Source organism: Hesperophylax consimilis, chromosome 4 (assembly GCF_061612785.1).
Source record: "Hesperophylax consimilis isolate HC1 chromosome 4, BYU_Hcon_1.0, whole genome shotgun sequence".
Lineage (NCBI taxonomy): Eukaryota > Metazoa > Arthropoda > Insecta > Trichoptera > Limnephilidae > Hesperophylax > Hesperophylax consimilis.
The window spans coordinates 26,400,438-26,416,333 of NC_142839.1; the positions used below are offsets into that span (position 1 = coordinate 26,400,438).

Below are 15,896 nucleotides of genomic sequence, written 5' to 3' on the forward strand. Positions count from 1 at the left end.
AAGAACAACAACACGTCAAATCACCAGATATCAAATGGGAAAAAAAATTCACCGTCTCCAGATATTTTCATATCAGAGGGTTCGGCTCGGTAGAACTTCTAACAGGGCCTATAAATCCTACTGATCCCTCAACATAAATATTTAAAATTACATTATTATTTACCTGGTAAATTACTATTATTCAATTAATTAACAAAAAAACAATTATAACCACCTACATCCCAGAATATAATTTGCTATTTCCGCTGTACGAATGAATGATTTAGCATTCCATATCCATTACTCCATTACTAATGAAATGCTAGAGGTGCGCGTGCGTAGAATATTCAGTTTGCTACACGCCCGAGCCCGCGCCCGCAACAACCCTCGCGGCCGCCCGCCCCCGCCCCCGCCCCCGCCCTATCCCTGCGCCGCCTGCCACCCCACTGAGTGGTGCACAATTTCGTAGAGGGCAGTAGAAGCGTAGAACATCCACGCATGTGTGTATGTATTATCATATATGCGGTGTGTGATTCCTGTGATAATTGAGTGTATAATTCACTTAATTTTGACAAATTGTTTTACTAATCGGCGCAACATTGAAGGCTATCAAATTATTTCGTAATCTAGGATAATATGAATGAAGACCAAATCATTTACTTTGGAGGTAAGATTGTGAACCTCGTATTTCTTACTTCGTTACTACGTTACTTCTGGGTCGCTGCGAATGGCATTTTCGGGGTTTAGAATCAATAATGCGGCTTATTAAAACTCTTAACTGATGTAGTGTACACAGTTTACGCTTATTCACGCTTAGATGCTATGTTCTTAGCGTGGATTGAATATGACACACATATTTAATGTGTTTAAATGCTTTCCTTATTCAATTTAATTAGTTTAAAAAATACAAAAAAAATAATTAAAAAAATCTTAACTACATCTGTGATGACGTCAATTATAACAAATATGCTAAAATTGATAAACTTTTGGGCGCGTGTACTTTAGTGTTGTACGTTTTGCCGCCCGGCATTTTTCAGGCGCATTCACCCCGTAGATAAATTTGTATCTGGCTAATATAAACATAATTTTTATTGATTGAGGCGTGTTTTTCGAACCACGAAATTGGCCTAAATTTTGAATGAATCATTCCACGCTGTATTGTTTTTGAGAAAATCTGACAAGTATACGAATGAAGGTTGAAAAAATGGCAAAAATCCACTTCAAATGCAAAATATTTTGGGCAATTATTTTTGTAATATATTATTTCAATTATTATTAACTTTCGTGGAAGGTACCCATACTCAAAATATCTTTCATAGTTTTTAATTGAATAGTAAATGATTCCATGGGGACCAAAATAATAATTTTATAAGATTTTCGTAAATAATAACAGAAAGATCATTTTATGCACATTATTTAGGTTATCTATGAAGATGAATTACCTAAATGTTACGAAAAACATATAATAATTTTTAAAATGAAAAATAAATATATTTTTCGAACTATTTTTACAAAGGTCAGTTGAATGAAAGTTTGAGCAAAACCTCGAGGAATGTAGAAACTTCAAAGACATAATTTATCATAATATTATATCATTGAGAATAAAAATTATGGTTGTTCCACAAGTAAATAATTTATTTGTCTAGGTGCTACCACCTTCTTAACATCAAATTTAAAATCTTTAGAATTCCATGCTATTTGTCAAATTGAGAAATTGTGGTTAAAGTTGGTAATGTTGTTTCTTTCAACAGGTTTTAGTATTATTTTTGCTGTCACTGATACCATGGCCAGGCCCGACAGTTTTCAAGATATCCTGCTCTCGTGACAATGCTAAAATAGTTCGCAAGATAGTTCAAAGCAAATGGGTGCCTGTCCTAGAGAAACATCAAGTGAAGCTGCCTCTAGAATGCCCCTTCCACCCGCTACGTGACATCTTCGGCCCCCAGCATGCCGCCAAGTTCCAGCACCGCTCCTCCCAATGGACATGCGGCTTTTGTGGAAAGTCCTTTTATGAAGATAAATATTTGGACATGCATTTTGATAACAGACACAAGAGTAAAATCAACAAGGTAAGATGTTCCATTTTATATTACTAACTCGTTTGCAAAAGTAATGTTTTAAAAATAAATATGAGAATAATTCAGCTCACAACGTTGCCCAACCGAGTGGCGATATAGTTTCCCTATTAGTTGTACTCAGTACAGACTACAAGGGGAGCTCTTGTGAAATGATATCAAAATATTCTTGTTTGATTGGTCCTATTCTTCAAATAATGTTGGCGACTATCCTGCCCTCAACCTTCTAGAAGAGCTTTCTAAACCTTCAACAGGAATGTTTACTGATGGATGTTCTTCAACCACATTAATATACCACATGGAAAAATCTATCACCCTTCGAATTCACCTGTCAATGTTATTACATATTATCATTACTTTTACAGGCAGAAGATGCAGTTTGCTTGGCAGACTACTGCGATATAATGAGATGTCAGGTGCTGATATCTCAAGATGCAACTTTGGGCACGGAAGGCAATGTCCTTCCGAGCACCGATATAGAGATATGGCAAGAAGCTACCGTGTATCGTACAGCCCTGGCCACCTCCGGGCCTAGAGAGGTGGCCAGAATATTCCTCAAAAGCAATGAACAACAAAGCAGTAAATTAAGGTCAAGACCAAGGATAGAAGAACATCGAAATTGTCCCAGAACATCAGATCCCAAGCTGGATGAAGATTCTGAAAGCGTTGAAGGTAAATATTTAAGATTGGAAATAGTTATATTCTTAACACTTACTATCTTACATGGTGACACAGTCAGGGCACTAAACTACTGGGGACAAAACCTGATATTTCAATCTAAGACCCATTGTGCGGTGGCATTCAATCAAAAAAAAGTGGGTGTGTCAAGCCTACGCAAGACAGAAGTGAAACTTCTAGTTTCAGCTGATGCTTGGCGTGGCGCAGTTCGCTGGTGTCTGAGAGAGAGGAAAGAAGAGAAGAGAGAGAACGTTCGTGAGCGGCTCCCCCACCTCAACAAGGTTTCACTTCAAAAATGCCACAGCCGAGAATCGAACCTCGCTTAACTGATTGAAAGCCAACCACGCTGAGCACCAACTGTAAGCAAAGCCGCATAAATTGATTATATTATGTAGGTTCTGAAAATATGAGAGCTTGTTATGTTTTATAATGTTACCTACATCACACCCAAAATATAATATATTTTTAAAAATAATGTACAATGTACAGAAATAGAATCCCACACAAGATCGCGTAGTGCGCTCTAGCGAACGGATATTTTATCAGAGGGAGATAGTTTTAATTTTTTTTTCTGTAAATTATTACATATTATCAAAATAAATAAATTAATTAAATAAATGTAATACAATTATCATAATATACGGATTAGATAATAATTTTAATCCAACACAATAACGCAAAGCGCGCTCTAGCGGAGTAATGTTTTATCACAGTGAGATAAGTGTTTTTATTATTTTGCAATATTATTTTCTTTTAAAAAATGTTCTGACCTACTAAAAAATAAGATATTGAATGAAAAAGGCGTTAAAAACAAAAAAATAATGTGCGATGGCCGAGAATCGAACTCGGATCAACTGCTTGGAAGGCAACTATGCTGACCATTACACCACCAACGCCAGTTGTCGGGATGAGCTAAGAAGCATTTATATGTTACTTCAAAACTTTGACTAGATCAAATGAACTTTAATCGGTGGTGGGGGTACCCGCATTTTCGTTTCGGTCATGAGTCGGTTTTACTCCGGTCCTCGAAATTGCATGACGCGCGTAAAGAAGTTTCACTTCAAAAAGATGATTTGACGGGGCCCTTGTACGATTCATATTAAGTGTTTTCTTCATTGCTCGAATTATTTTTAAAATTAACTCCACACAAGAGGCCTTGAGGCAAGGCCGGCCCTGAGGCCTAAAACCTAGATACCACCTAATACAAGAGCGCTGTATTAAGTGGTAGGTATTATCAGCACCATGGCTCCTTCGCTTGTTAGCGCCTTGGCAAGTCAGCACCCGGACCCGACTGTTCTAATTGAGCCTGCACAGGGCCGGCCCTGCCCTGAGAATAATAATTTCCCTCAGGGCCGATGTCATCTTTGGGGATGCAATGTGGAGGGTCTTTGGAAGAGAGGAATGAGTGAAGCCGGCCAATCGTTCCAGAGCCGAGCTGTTGACGCAAGTTCTTCAGAGCAACTTCTATTGAAATACCGGTAGAAGAAAGACAATATTCCCATCTGACGCCTGCTGTCTAAAGATTGCAATCTGTTGTAGGGGAATATATCAAATGAACAGCCCGTTTCAGTACAGAGTCAAGGGTTTTTTCAAGTATTTTGGGGCTCCAGACCAGAGGTGGCTGTCAAATTAAACAGTGAGACGCACTTGCGATTTGTACATGGTCAGCAGTTGAATACTATTAACGTGTCTGCAGGCCCTGTATAGTTCTAACTTGACTCTGGTTTCTATGTAAAACTATTCATATAAAATATTTTGTGTTTATATGTAGTATTACTTAATAAAGTTACTTGTTTTTGGGGTATTATGCCGTGTTGCGCTACCTCCTTCTTTAGCCAACGTTTCGGACAGCATTGCAGTGTCCATCATCAGGGCAGATGTGTAATCTAAGGTTGTGGTGAAATGTGTGCTTATGTATGAAGATGTGATACCGTGTTGCCAGCTCCAACCCTCTAAGAGCTGAAATTAACGTATAATTTATAGTGGTTTTCTGCATTTAGTTCTAGTGTAGCCGTCAATTACAGGATATCAAGAACTGAGCTTAGCTCCATCGTCTCTATTAATATTTATGGGATTTTTGTGAATTTCAATTGCCTCCGTAATCAGCCGTGCTCTAAAATTTTTGAGTCTCCCCAGGACTTCAGGAACAAATCCAAAGTACGACACAAGCAATATTTTTGTGGTAAAAGGAGATTTGCGAATTATTGTCAGGTTATTCGTAAGCCGGGTATGTCTTTTTAAAAAAAAAATAATGTATAAATGTTATTCATAACTTCTGTTCTGTAATAATTCCAGATGAAAGTGAAGGGAAAGCCAGTGAGAATGATGGTGACCAAAACAGCACCACGGAGCTCTGTGACAAGGATATGGTCGACTCAGCGCTTCCACCCGTCGACCAAAAGCAGCAGAGGATTTCTGAACTGCAGAAACTAAAAGCAAACTGCAATCCAGAAGATTTACAGAAACTGAAGATTCGGTGTGAGCTACTTGTAAGGGACTGCATAGCTGGATTGATTATCCATCTGTCTGTGCATGATTTCAAAGAAATCGAAGGTAATTTTACTGTCAACTTACTTTTCATCAATTAACGTAATAGGCAGCTGCTACAACCGTAATACATACAAAGTGTTTCTTCCTACCCATCGTAGGGATATTATTGTTTCCTCGTTTTCCTTCTCGCACACCAAGTAGTGTATTGCTGGGGTGGTGAAACTTTTCTGGACCGTGTTATTTCAAAATGTTGTAAAAAAAGAACTGACTGTATTTTTTTATTATTGATACATTAAAGATAAAAATGGTAGATGGATAATTAGATGGTAGATTAAAACGAACATTATTTGGTAATGAGGGCTTCACCAAAACCTCCTAGATCACAAGGCCGGGATACTGAATCAAATCAGCTTCCTAACATGTATGTTAACCTCCAAAAAATGTTTTTTTTAAATTAACTAAAACATTTTAAGAAGTTTTAATAAATATGATTAAAATGAAAGAAAAATGAATATGAAAATATTTGTAAAATCCAATTTTAGTTAGGAGGCTGCTTTGAATGTGTGTCCAGGCCTTTTGGAGGTTTTGGGCTCACTGGATGCTTACATGCTAAGGCCTCTATTTTATAATGTTATAGGATATGATATATGTATGTAAATAAAATGGAACATATTAAAATTAAATAAAATGAACTTAACACGTTGAACGCCATGTAGGTCACCGGTGACCTCATAACGAAAAACTTCATTTTTCTCCCATAGCGCCATGACTGTCACCGGTGACCGCAGTTAAGGTTAAACGCAACGCTCGTTGTATTCTACGTGTTCACAGATGGCGTTAATGAATTAATTTTGTTTAAATACGCTTTTGCAAGGTATTGCTTTACAATATTAAGACAAATCATTTGTTTGCGCCCGTATATACGCAATATGAATATGAATCAATAGTTTTGTTCGTTTAAAGACTTAATTCTTTCGAGAAAGGCACACAAATACTATATTTTACCGATGATTCAATCCAATATTGTATTTGTATGCCTTTCTCGATAGAATTGAGTTTTTATATGGACAAAACTATTTATTCATATTCATATTGCGTATATACGGGCGCAAACAAATGATTTGTCTTAATATTGTAAAGCAATACCTTGCAGAAGCGTATTTAAACAAAATTAATTAATTAACGCCATCTGTGAACACGTAGAATACAACGAGCGTTGCGTTTAACCTTAATTTTCTTGATTTTCATGTAATATTTTGGTAAAAAAAAAAAGGAATACGTTTTGATGGTCGCCGATGCCATCTGAGTATTTTTTTTTCAAATCTAAAATGGTAATTTTTCTTCATTTCCACAATGGCGTTCAAGGTGTTAGGTGGAATATCAAGAATTAAATAATAGTAAAATAAAATAATAAAGGCAGTAATAAAGAACTAGACGGTATGTGTATAATTGGGAGGTACGTTTGTGTATAATATTTGTTTTGAGTATTCGTTTTATTCTTAAGACAAAGTTTTGGCAATATCGCCTTTTTTGTTCTTAAATCCGTATCTTAATTTTGTAAGGTGAATTTTTTTTTGTTTCCCTCATTTTTGTATTGAGTGTACGATTGTTAAATGATTTTATTGCCTGTATCATAATGTAAACTTGCATATAAAACAGATATGACTGTATTATAATGTAAATATGTACGGGTTATAATGTAAACTTGCAGAGGAAATGAATAGAGCTGTTTGCTGGTACCTGAGCTGTGACCGCTACTGGGAAGATGCGGCCACCACAGTGCGGCCCTTCCCGTGGCCGCTGGTCATCGGAATCACCACCGTCCTCACTCTTGGTATCTGTATGTGCTACTACATTATATGGGTGCTCTTTGAGTAAGTATTTTAAAGATGACAACAGTTTTTCTTTAATTCTACATTTTTGCTTCTCTCGGTTAATTCAAAGTGCCATCAAACTACCTTAGCGCGAAGACATCGACGGTTTTTGCTGTTCATTTTTCGACGGCTGGTGCGAATTAATATGGTAATATAATACATAAGATGGACACTGCCATACAAATTAGCACCGGCCGAAGAAAACCAGCCGGTGTAACTGGTAAGTGTGACTTCGCGCTTAGATATTTACAAGCAAATTGTTTTAAAAAGGGTACATCTGTATATATTTGTGCACATTGATAGTATAGTGAGCACTCCTCAAATCGGTTCAAACTAGTTTGAAAAATCAGCCCGCAATCCCCTCTTACAGTAACCCTCCTCAGTAGCCATACGATATAGTACACCACTACAAAACCAAGAATCTATTTATTTTGATTTATCTGTACTCGTATTTAAATTGTTGCTCACGCTCTGTAAATTTTAATTAAGAGTTTATTAATTTCTTTGAGTTGAAAGGTCTTATGTAAACTGGCGACGTTAGTTTTATTTCAAATTTGCATAGATCATAGTTATGTAAATTGGCAACGTCAGTTTTATATTTCAAATCGGTATAGATCATACTTATTTAAACTGGTGATCAGAGTTTTATTTTAAATTGGTATAGATCATACTTATGTAAACTGGAGACGACAGTTTTATTTCAAATCGGTATAGATCATACTTTTGGGAATACATAATCTATTCAGTGATTCATTGTTAGACAAAAAAAAAAAAATAATAATAAGATGTGGTGGACATTATCACATTTTTTATACATGTGCATATACTTTTTTGATTTTTTGATATAGTGGCATACAGAGCTCCAGGCCAAAAAGGCCCCTTTCTCTTTCATCGTGAGTTTAAATTGATAAATTATGTGCATATACAGTAAAACTTTCGTAAGAAGTTTTCCAAGGGACCGCACAAAAAAATTTGAAGCGGGGAAACTTTTAAGTGTGATCCAAATTTGGCCATTTTAAAGATTTTTTTCTAGTATTAGACCAAGGGACACATGGTTATTAGAATTATGTATTTTTAAATTAATAATAATATTTTATTGTTTCCGGCTACAACATCAATACTTCAACTAAAAATCTCGAGCTAATACTGTGTAACTCGCATAATCTGCTTCAATGAAGTTGTACATTTTATGACTGTTGAAAGAAGGTTCATGTTGTGACACTAGTTTCGGTTTATGATGGTTTTACTGCCGAACTTCTAAAACTACATATAAACATGACAAAATTTCTGCAAGCTGAGCCGCGAAATACAGGAAAGGAATGAAGTACAAACGGCGCGAAACGCCGCTTGCAGTTCCTTTGTGCCTTAATTATAATGCACTTTCAAACGGAATGCCGACAATAATAGCAAAGTGATAAATTTTATGACATTCGTAAAAAAGGGCATTTTCAGGTATATTTCGCCGCTAGTTTTCATTTGTGATGGATTCCTCGCCTAATTTTTAAAACTTAGGTGGGGAAGCAATTTTAGCTAAAAATTCTTTTGTGGGAAAAAAATTGTTTTTTTAGCAGTTTTTTGTATGAAATTTTAAGGAACCAAAAATAAAACTTCTTAAGCGAGATTCACCTTAGTTTTAGAAAGAAATTGGTTTAAAATGCTTTTCCCGACATTAAAGTAGGACTTAAGTGTGTTGTTAATGATATTTGATTATTGAAAGTTCGGATGACAAGAGTCTGGAGAGCAACAGCGCCTCCGCCACCGCCCACTCTTCCCCCACCCGCGGGGCAGGGGGGCCCGGGGGTCCCATGTATAGCGAGGAGTACTACACCGTGGCGGACCTGAATGACCTCGGACAGAACGAGCACTACATCTATGTCACATATCCACCTGAACTCAAACGGCGGCTGCTTGAAAGGTATGGCCGCCAAGTATTTACGTTTTTATTATTGAAAAAACCGAATGTCTTGCGTGATGAGTATAATCTTCATATTTAATGACACACTGCATTAATAATAATAATGCCTTTTAATATAAAGTCACAAATGCTCTCAAATGTCTGGAGGTAATAGGACTATGGCACTGAAGATGTGTGGCGGCAGTGCCCTGCAGGTGATTTTTCATGAAAAAACGTCACTCTAAAAATCATCCAAATACTATTGTTTTTATTATTATTGGGGAGCAGAAAGAGATGGGGAAGAGGAAGCTGGGGAATTAACTTGCTCTTCAGATCTGGTCACCAAACGTGGCTAAAGTCATTCAATATGGGTACCGCTGCCCCGGGAACTATTCATTGGATAATAAACACCTCTGCCATAAATCTCTCCCAAGTAGTTTGCTTGTAGGTGACTTAGAAGGGGTGCCCATAATTGTGGGGTGTGGTTGGTCCAGGTCTTGGTGGCAGATGCATCTGTCCACTAACTGCGTGATCGGAAGAGACCGGTCGAGGGAGACCCTGTGACGTCTTTAGCCATACTCTCTCCATCTATCGCCTTACACCGCAGTGGGAGAGATATATTGACATGCCCATCACTCCTGGACACAATTATCCCAAGATTTTTACCCACCCCTTATACCTTTTTGGTCCCCCGAACTTCCTCTTCAGCCATTTCTTTAAAAGACCCTCCAGACAGCACCCCCAAAGATGACATAGGCCCTGAGGAAAATTGTTTTACTCAGGGCTCTTGTGTCAAGTTAATGTAAAAAAAAAAAAAAAAAATGTTTCGATTCTGAACGTGGTCCTTTCACCTGGGTGATACTGAGAGTACCTTCCACTTCCATGTGGCTTTTTATGCTATAGACTTTATAATTCATTTGACGGGTTTGGTTATGTGTAGAATTATCTGCCATTTAGTATGAATATGCTGTGATACATACAACTTCAACTTAAAATTGTCAAATGACAGTTGATTCTTGAAATTGTGCCTGGCATACAACCAAATCAAAATAGCATTTCAAGTAAATTTTGCATAAAAATAAATAATGTTGTGTCATATTTTAATATACTTAACCTACTGATTCACCTGTGGTGCCAATGTCCTGCCCTGGTGGGAACTAGACTCAGATACCTGGGGAGACAAACAGTAGAACCAGAAGACATAGCCACATACCCAATGACAACCCTGGTGAACTTTATTAAAGGGACTGGGTTGTTGTTAAAGGATTGAGGTAAAATGGGAGATGGCACAATGGGCCTATGGCCTAAGTGCTCACGGGAACTACGTGTAAACCGTCTCCGCTTTAAAAAAAAAATAATAACCTACTGAGCTTTTGCAGTCTAATTCTTAGTATTCAGGCGTGGCTATTGGTAAAGGTGTGGCTTCATACATGTAGAAAAAGTTGATAATTTATTCAAATTAATTCACAGCAAGTATTTAGGGTGAGATTGTTAAAAATTGTGGACGAATGAAATAAATTTTTAGCATATTTTTAAATAGATAATATATATAGAGGTAGACTACCCAATAAAATTGACATAGGTAGGGATATTTATATTCCTTTCATAGTTTATGTTTAATAAGTACATAATATTTTATTAGGATTTGACATGTATTGGTGACAGTGGCGGCGTAGGGTAGATTGGCACCCGGGGCGGTTTTGTATTGAGCACCCCTACTTAAAATAAAACACCGAATACTAAACATGCTTACGAGACTTTATTTTACTGAAATATTTGATGATATTATCAACATTTATTTTCCTGTCTCTTTCAATTGATAAAATCGAAAGATTGGTTAGTCGCGCTTGGCTCATTGTGGATCTTAAATAAGATTTTATTAATTTTAACTTTGAAAAGCTTCTTTCACATGAAGCCACCGAAACACAGATTGTCAAAAAAAATTTTAGACACAGCGCTAAACTTGGAACTGACTCAGAATAGCCCCATTTACAATTAATCTGAGGAGCTCCAATGTAGTCCATTGAACTGTTTCGTCGGCAGAAATGTTGGCGGCTTCTAAATGGCGCCTCAATCGTAATATCTCCAACACGATATCCTCTGCTGAAAATTCATCGTAAATTTTTAATAAATTTGGAACCATTCCACGAAGATCTCCTTCTGGTGATGTTACCAACGTTTTTGTCTGAACAACACTAAATGTAACCAGAATAAAATCCATTGCCTCGTAACGATGGTCTAGTTCTTTGTAAAATCTATCGTGACAGTCTAACATTGCTCTCTGCAGCTCGTCTGGTAATTTAAGACCAGCATCTCGGGCCATTTCTCAAGGCATACGTTTACGAAATCTCCTCCTTCCTCTTTTTCCTTCAATCGGAATGTCAAAGTCCTCACGTATTTTTGTTGCGTAGCAAATAGCCTTTTCCACTATTTGATTGCGTTGACTTAATTTTAAGGACCTTAATGTTTATTACACTCTTTTCTAATGATAGCCCAGATGTTTGAATATACTTTTGCATCTGATTAACTTCTTCTAGTACTTCACACCAAAAGGAAAGATAGCAAAGAAAACTGAAGTCACACAAAGCTGGTATGAGTGTTGATGCTGCTTTCCTTGTCTCAACGTTTTCTTTACTGGTGTTGGGATCACACATATCTTCGAGTGTTGATACAAGCGTCTCAAAATTATTCTTCAAAGGTTTAACAGCGTCGTGATGAGCACTCCATCTCGTCTCTGATAGCCGTTTAACGGACACGCCTACATTTTTCATTAATATTTCCCACCGATGTGTGGATGATGAAAAGAACGTGTAAACTCTTTCTACAGTTCCGAAAAGAGTTAAACTTGAAGAAACGCTACCAAACGAGTGCACTCCACATAAATTATGCAAATGATTTGCACAAGCCGAAAACAACGCTTTCGAATTGCGTCCTTTGATTTTTGCTTGTACACCACCATGAATTCCTGCCATGGTTGCAGCATTATCATATCCTTGAGCTCGACATAGATGTATGTCTAAATTATCACTCCCCAGCTGTGTAAGGATATTTTCAGCAAGATCAACTGCAGTCTTTCCAGCTATAGGGAAAAAACCTAGAAATGATTCCTTCACATCAACTTGATCGCCTTGAATATTAACATATCTGATCACGTAACTCATCTGATCAACATGTGATTTATCTGGAGTGCTGTCAAAAATAATTCCAAAATATTTAGCTTTTTTTATGTCGTTCACAGTGTTATCTTTCACCTCCTTCCCCAAAAGGTTTATGAACTCATTTTTAATGTCTTTGGACAAATATGAATCTACCCGTTTTCGGTTTATAAAGGTGGCATGTTCAATTTTCAGCATGTGTTATTTTAGCACTGGGTCATATTTAGATAGTAGATGAACTAATTCTAAGAAATTTCCTCTATTATCTGATGTAACTCCCTCTCTATTCCCTCTAAAAGATAGATTTTGGCGTGCCAGGAATATTACGGAGCATTTTAATTATGGAACTGCCTAAACGGGCGGATGACAGCTGTCAATTCAGTAAAAAGAAATGGAATTTCGTGGCAGCTCTCTAATTTGTCTGACTCCTTCTCCTACCATAGGAAGAAATATTTTATGGCGTCGTGTGACGGTAGAAAAGATAAGCGCTCGCGGTTCAAAAGATATCTGCTTGCGCTTTTATAGCTGTGTGTGACGCAGGTCTTATTTGGCTGCATAAGTGTGTTGTCGTTGTCACCCCTTGGTCCTTGGTACCCGGGGCGGACCGCCCCCCCTTTACGCCGCCACTGATTGGTGAAAAGTTTGAGACTAAACTGCAAGAAACCATTTTTTTTTTGCACCAAAATTTTTTCTGAGACGTAAGAATTAAGAATTTCATTTGAGACTACCAGAAGCAATGAATCCCGTTTTCTAACCTAAATTTATTTGTGTCCTTCTTAAGTATGACGAATGAAGATACATACATACTTATCAAACATAAGAAATTATTTTTCAGGACTAAATTGGTTGTGAGAATTAATAAATTAAATATTTTTTCAATTTACTTCAGTTAAACACATCTGAATACATATTATAATAATAACAATAGTGTGTCTATTATTTAAAATATTATTTAACATACACTAGCTAAGTACCTACGCTCGTTCATGCTCATTGGTTTTACGCTCATTCGAACATGTCTCAACGTTTGTACCTTCTCGCTCTATGCTTTTTTGTTCGATGTAAGAAGATTCAAGGACCGTAATTGTACTTCGACTGTTTGACAGAAATTTACGATTTGATTGTCTGATTTGAGAGTTTTAGTGGTCTTGTGTCGAGCTGCTCGAGTGTGTGGACACCGACGAGTATGGTTGCAAGTTAACAATTTCGATCGAGCATGAATATGCGTGTGTATGTTTTATGACTTATTGATTACCAAATTAGCTTTGTCTCGATAATAAGAGCCTTTAGATCACAATATTTTTATTATCTAATACATTAATCTAATAATGTATATATTGGTTATCAACTGTTTTATGGTGACTATGAAAAGTAAATAAATTAAATGGCCATAACAACCATTTAGGTAGAATATTGCTAGATTCATTTTAATTTTGGTTTGAATATTATAGAATACGCTTAATTATAAATAATATTTTCCTTGCACTAGTAATATCTGTTAATTGATCCTGAGTTCTGTTGGAATTATGCATACCAGATATTACTTACGATAATTTTACACTATCCGTGTCGATTAGGACCCACTGGCGAAGTGATTTTTGTATGTATGTATGAAATAAAGTGTAAGTTTAGACCACTTATGTATGTATGAAATAAAGTGTAAGTTTAGAACACTTGTTTGTGTGAAAGCACTATGAAACAATACATGATTATTATCATTTCTATTTCTCTGTTTCAACGAGATTCGAGACTCCCGGTCTATAAAATCGGGTTCCATGATAATTCAACACACCTTTATAAAGTGATATAAGGTCAATAAAAGTGATGAAAAAAACGAATCTATAAAAACCTAACCCATGAAACCTAGTTTTTGTTACATCACTTTTTAAAGGTGTGTTGAATTGTTATTTTGCTGAGTTATCCGGTTACCACAAAATTGTACATCTATGGTCGCTCACCACGCCCACCACGAGTGCTGACTGAGCAGACAGCTCTCCGATAAAGTGATTAAATTTTTTTTCAAAATGTGACCAAATCGATCATTGGTGGTTCTTGATCGACCCAGGAATAGCTCATATAACCTAAATTGGATATCTCTTCTGGTAGTAGACAAAATATGTACAATAAATAAGATGACATATAATATATGTAATGTAACTGATTTCTTTCTGATTGTGTAGCTGCTACAATAGAACAACCCGACTTTGAAGCAACCTTCTCCTGACCCAGCTATAATTTGGAGTAGTTTCCCTTCAAGTAGACTTTATTAAAAGCCCCATCTGTATTATTTAGAGTGTTTCATTATTAGAAAGTTTTTCAGTAGTTATAAATAATATTATCTATAGAGAAACATTTGAAGAAAACAAAAAAATTTGCAAGTTTTTCGAGTAAAAAAAAAAGAGAATTAGAAATTATTTTAAAGAATTCGTTTTATATCAATTATGGGATCAAATCTACTAACCATGGTTTAGTTAAATACTGCTATTTGTTTTGTAATACCTACCTACTTATACGCAATGTAACACATTATTTGTTGATTTTGAAAAATATTATTTAGTTTTGTAGTATCCATGTTTAATTTCTTAAATGTAGTTATTAATTATTATGAGGCACGATTATTTTATTATAGTAGTTGACAAATAATAAAAAGCAAGACTAACTTCCTAGATATATTAACTTTGATATTGAATTTTTTGATTATGAGGATTGATTGCTGTGAAGGATGGTCTTTCAAGTTTTTAAGCAATTAGTTTATAAAAAAAAGTTTATGTGAACCAAAACGGTAACCTTATTTTTGAGGTTCTTGTAATCCCCTTTTTCCTGAATTATGTACATACATAAATATGAGAGAATTGTGAAGGTATTCGGCAATTTTTAAAAAGGTTTGAGTAAATAAATTTGTAATGAATTTGTAAGAAAATTAAGAAAAAAAAAGTATGTATGGAAAAGTAATTTAATAAATGAAAACAGTTCTATTAACACATACTGATTTTATAGAAAATACTTTGAGGAATTTAAAAATATTAATATTTATTATTGCACATTTTGCACAAAAATATAAAAAAGGTTGTATTATTATTTAGTTAAATCTAAACTATATTGTAATATTTTCAAGCTGAATAACTTGACTTATTTCACCAATTCAGTACATATGTATATTCAGAAAATTATTAAAAAGCTGTCAAAAAAGTCCGTTATGAATGTTAGAACCATCGTCAAATAATGATTCAAAAATAATTATGTGCACATTATGTTACTAGGAAGAAAATATGAATATATATTATGTCTCATGATTTCCATTCAATGCTGACAGCTTTCATTAGATACCTACATAAATAATAGCAAAACATACAGGTGGGGCAAAAGTAATCACCCTATTGAAAAACGCTATAACTTTTGCGAATGGCGCCAAATGTCAATTCGGTTTTGACATTTGTGAAGTAAACAAACGCAGAATACAAATCGACTAGACATAAATCGGTTTACTCCTCAAGAACGTGGAATAACAAGCAATACCAAATTTTTCCATAAACAAAAAAAATTACAGCAAAAGAACATAGGGTGATTAGATTACTTTTCACCCACCTGTATAAGCCAGGAAACTGAAATTAGGTTGTAATTCGAGCAGTTATATTATTTTGGTAGAATAATAAAAATTTTCTTCAAAATATCAATTTATCGTTACATACTTCATTTCAATGTAAGAAAATTTGGAAAGTTAAATATAATTATGCATTATTTTACAGAAAAT

The 15,896-nt window shown here is 35.6% G+C and overlaps 1 protein-coding gene across 1 annotated transcript; it reads left to right on the forward strand.

Moving 5' to 3' along the window:
* The first annotated feature begins 456 nt into the window (after positions 1-456).
* On the forward strand, positions 457-15,758 carry LOC149424468 (uncharacterized). The gene is made up of 7 exons (XM_089651589.1): positions 457-646; positions 1,731-2,048; positions 2,420-2,726; positions 5,028-5,285; positions 6,934-7,096; positions 8,814-9,011; positions 14,326-15,758. The coding sequence occupies exons 1-7, from the start codon at positions 620-622 to the stop codon at positions 14,351-14,353; spliced, it is 1,299 nt and encodes a 432-aa protein (XP_089507715.1). The 5' UTR covers positions 457-619; the 3' UTR covers positions 14,354-15,758.
* Positions 15,759-15,896: the final 138 nt, after the last annotated feature.

Coding starts and splice junctions, on each gene's coding strand:
- LOC149424468 (XM_089651589.1), top strand. CDS start 620: ATGAAGACCAAATCATTTACTTTGGAG. Junction 2,049..2,419: donor ACAAGAGTAAAATCAACAAG/GTAAGATGTTCC, acceptor TTACTTTTACAG/GCAGAAGATGCAGTTTGCTT. Junction 9,012..14,325: donor AAACGGCGGCTGCTTGAAAG/GTATGGCCGCCA, acceptor CTGATTGTGTAG/CTGCTACAATAGAACAACCC.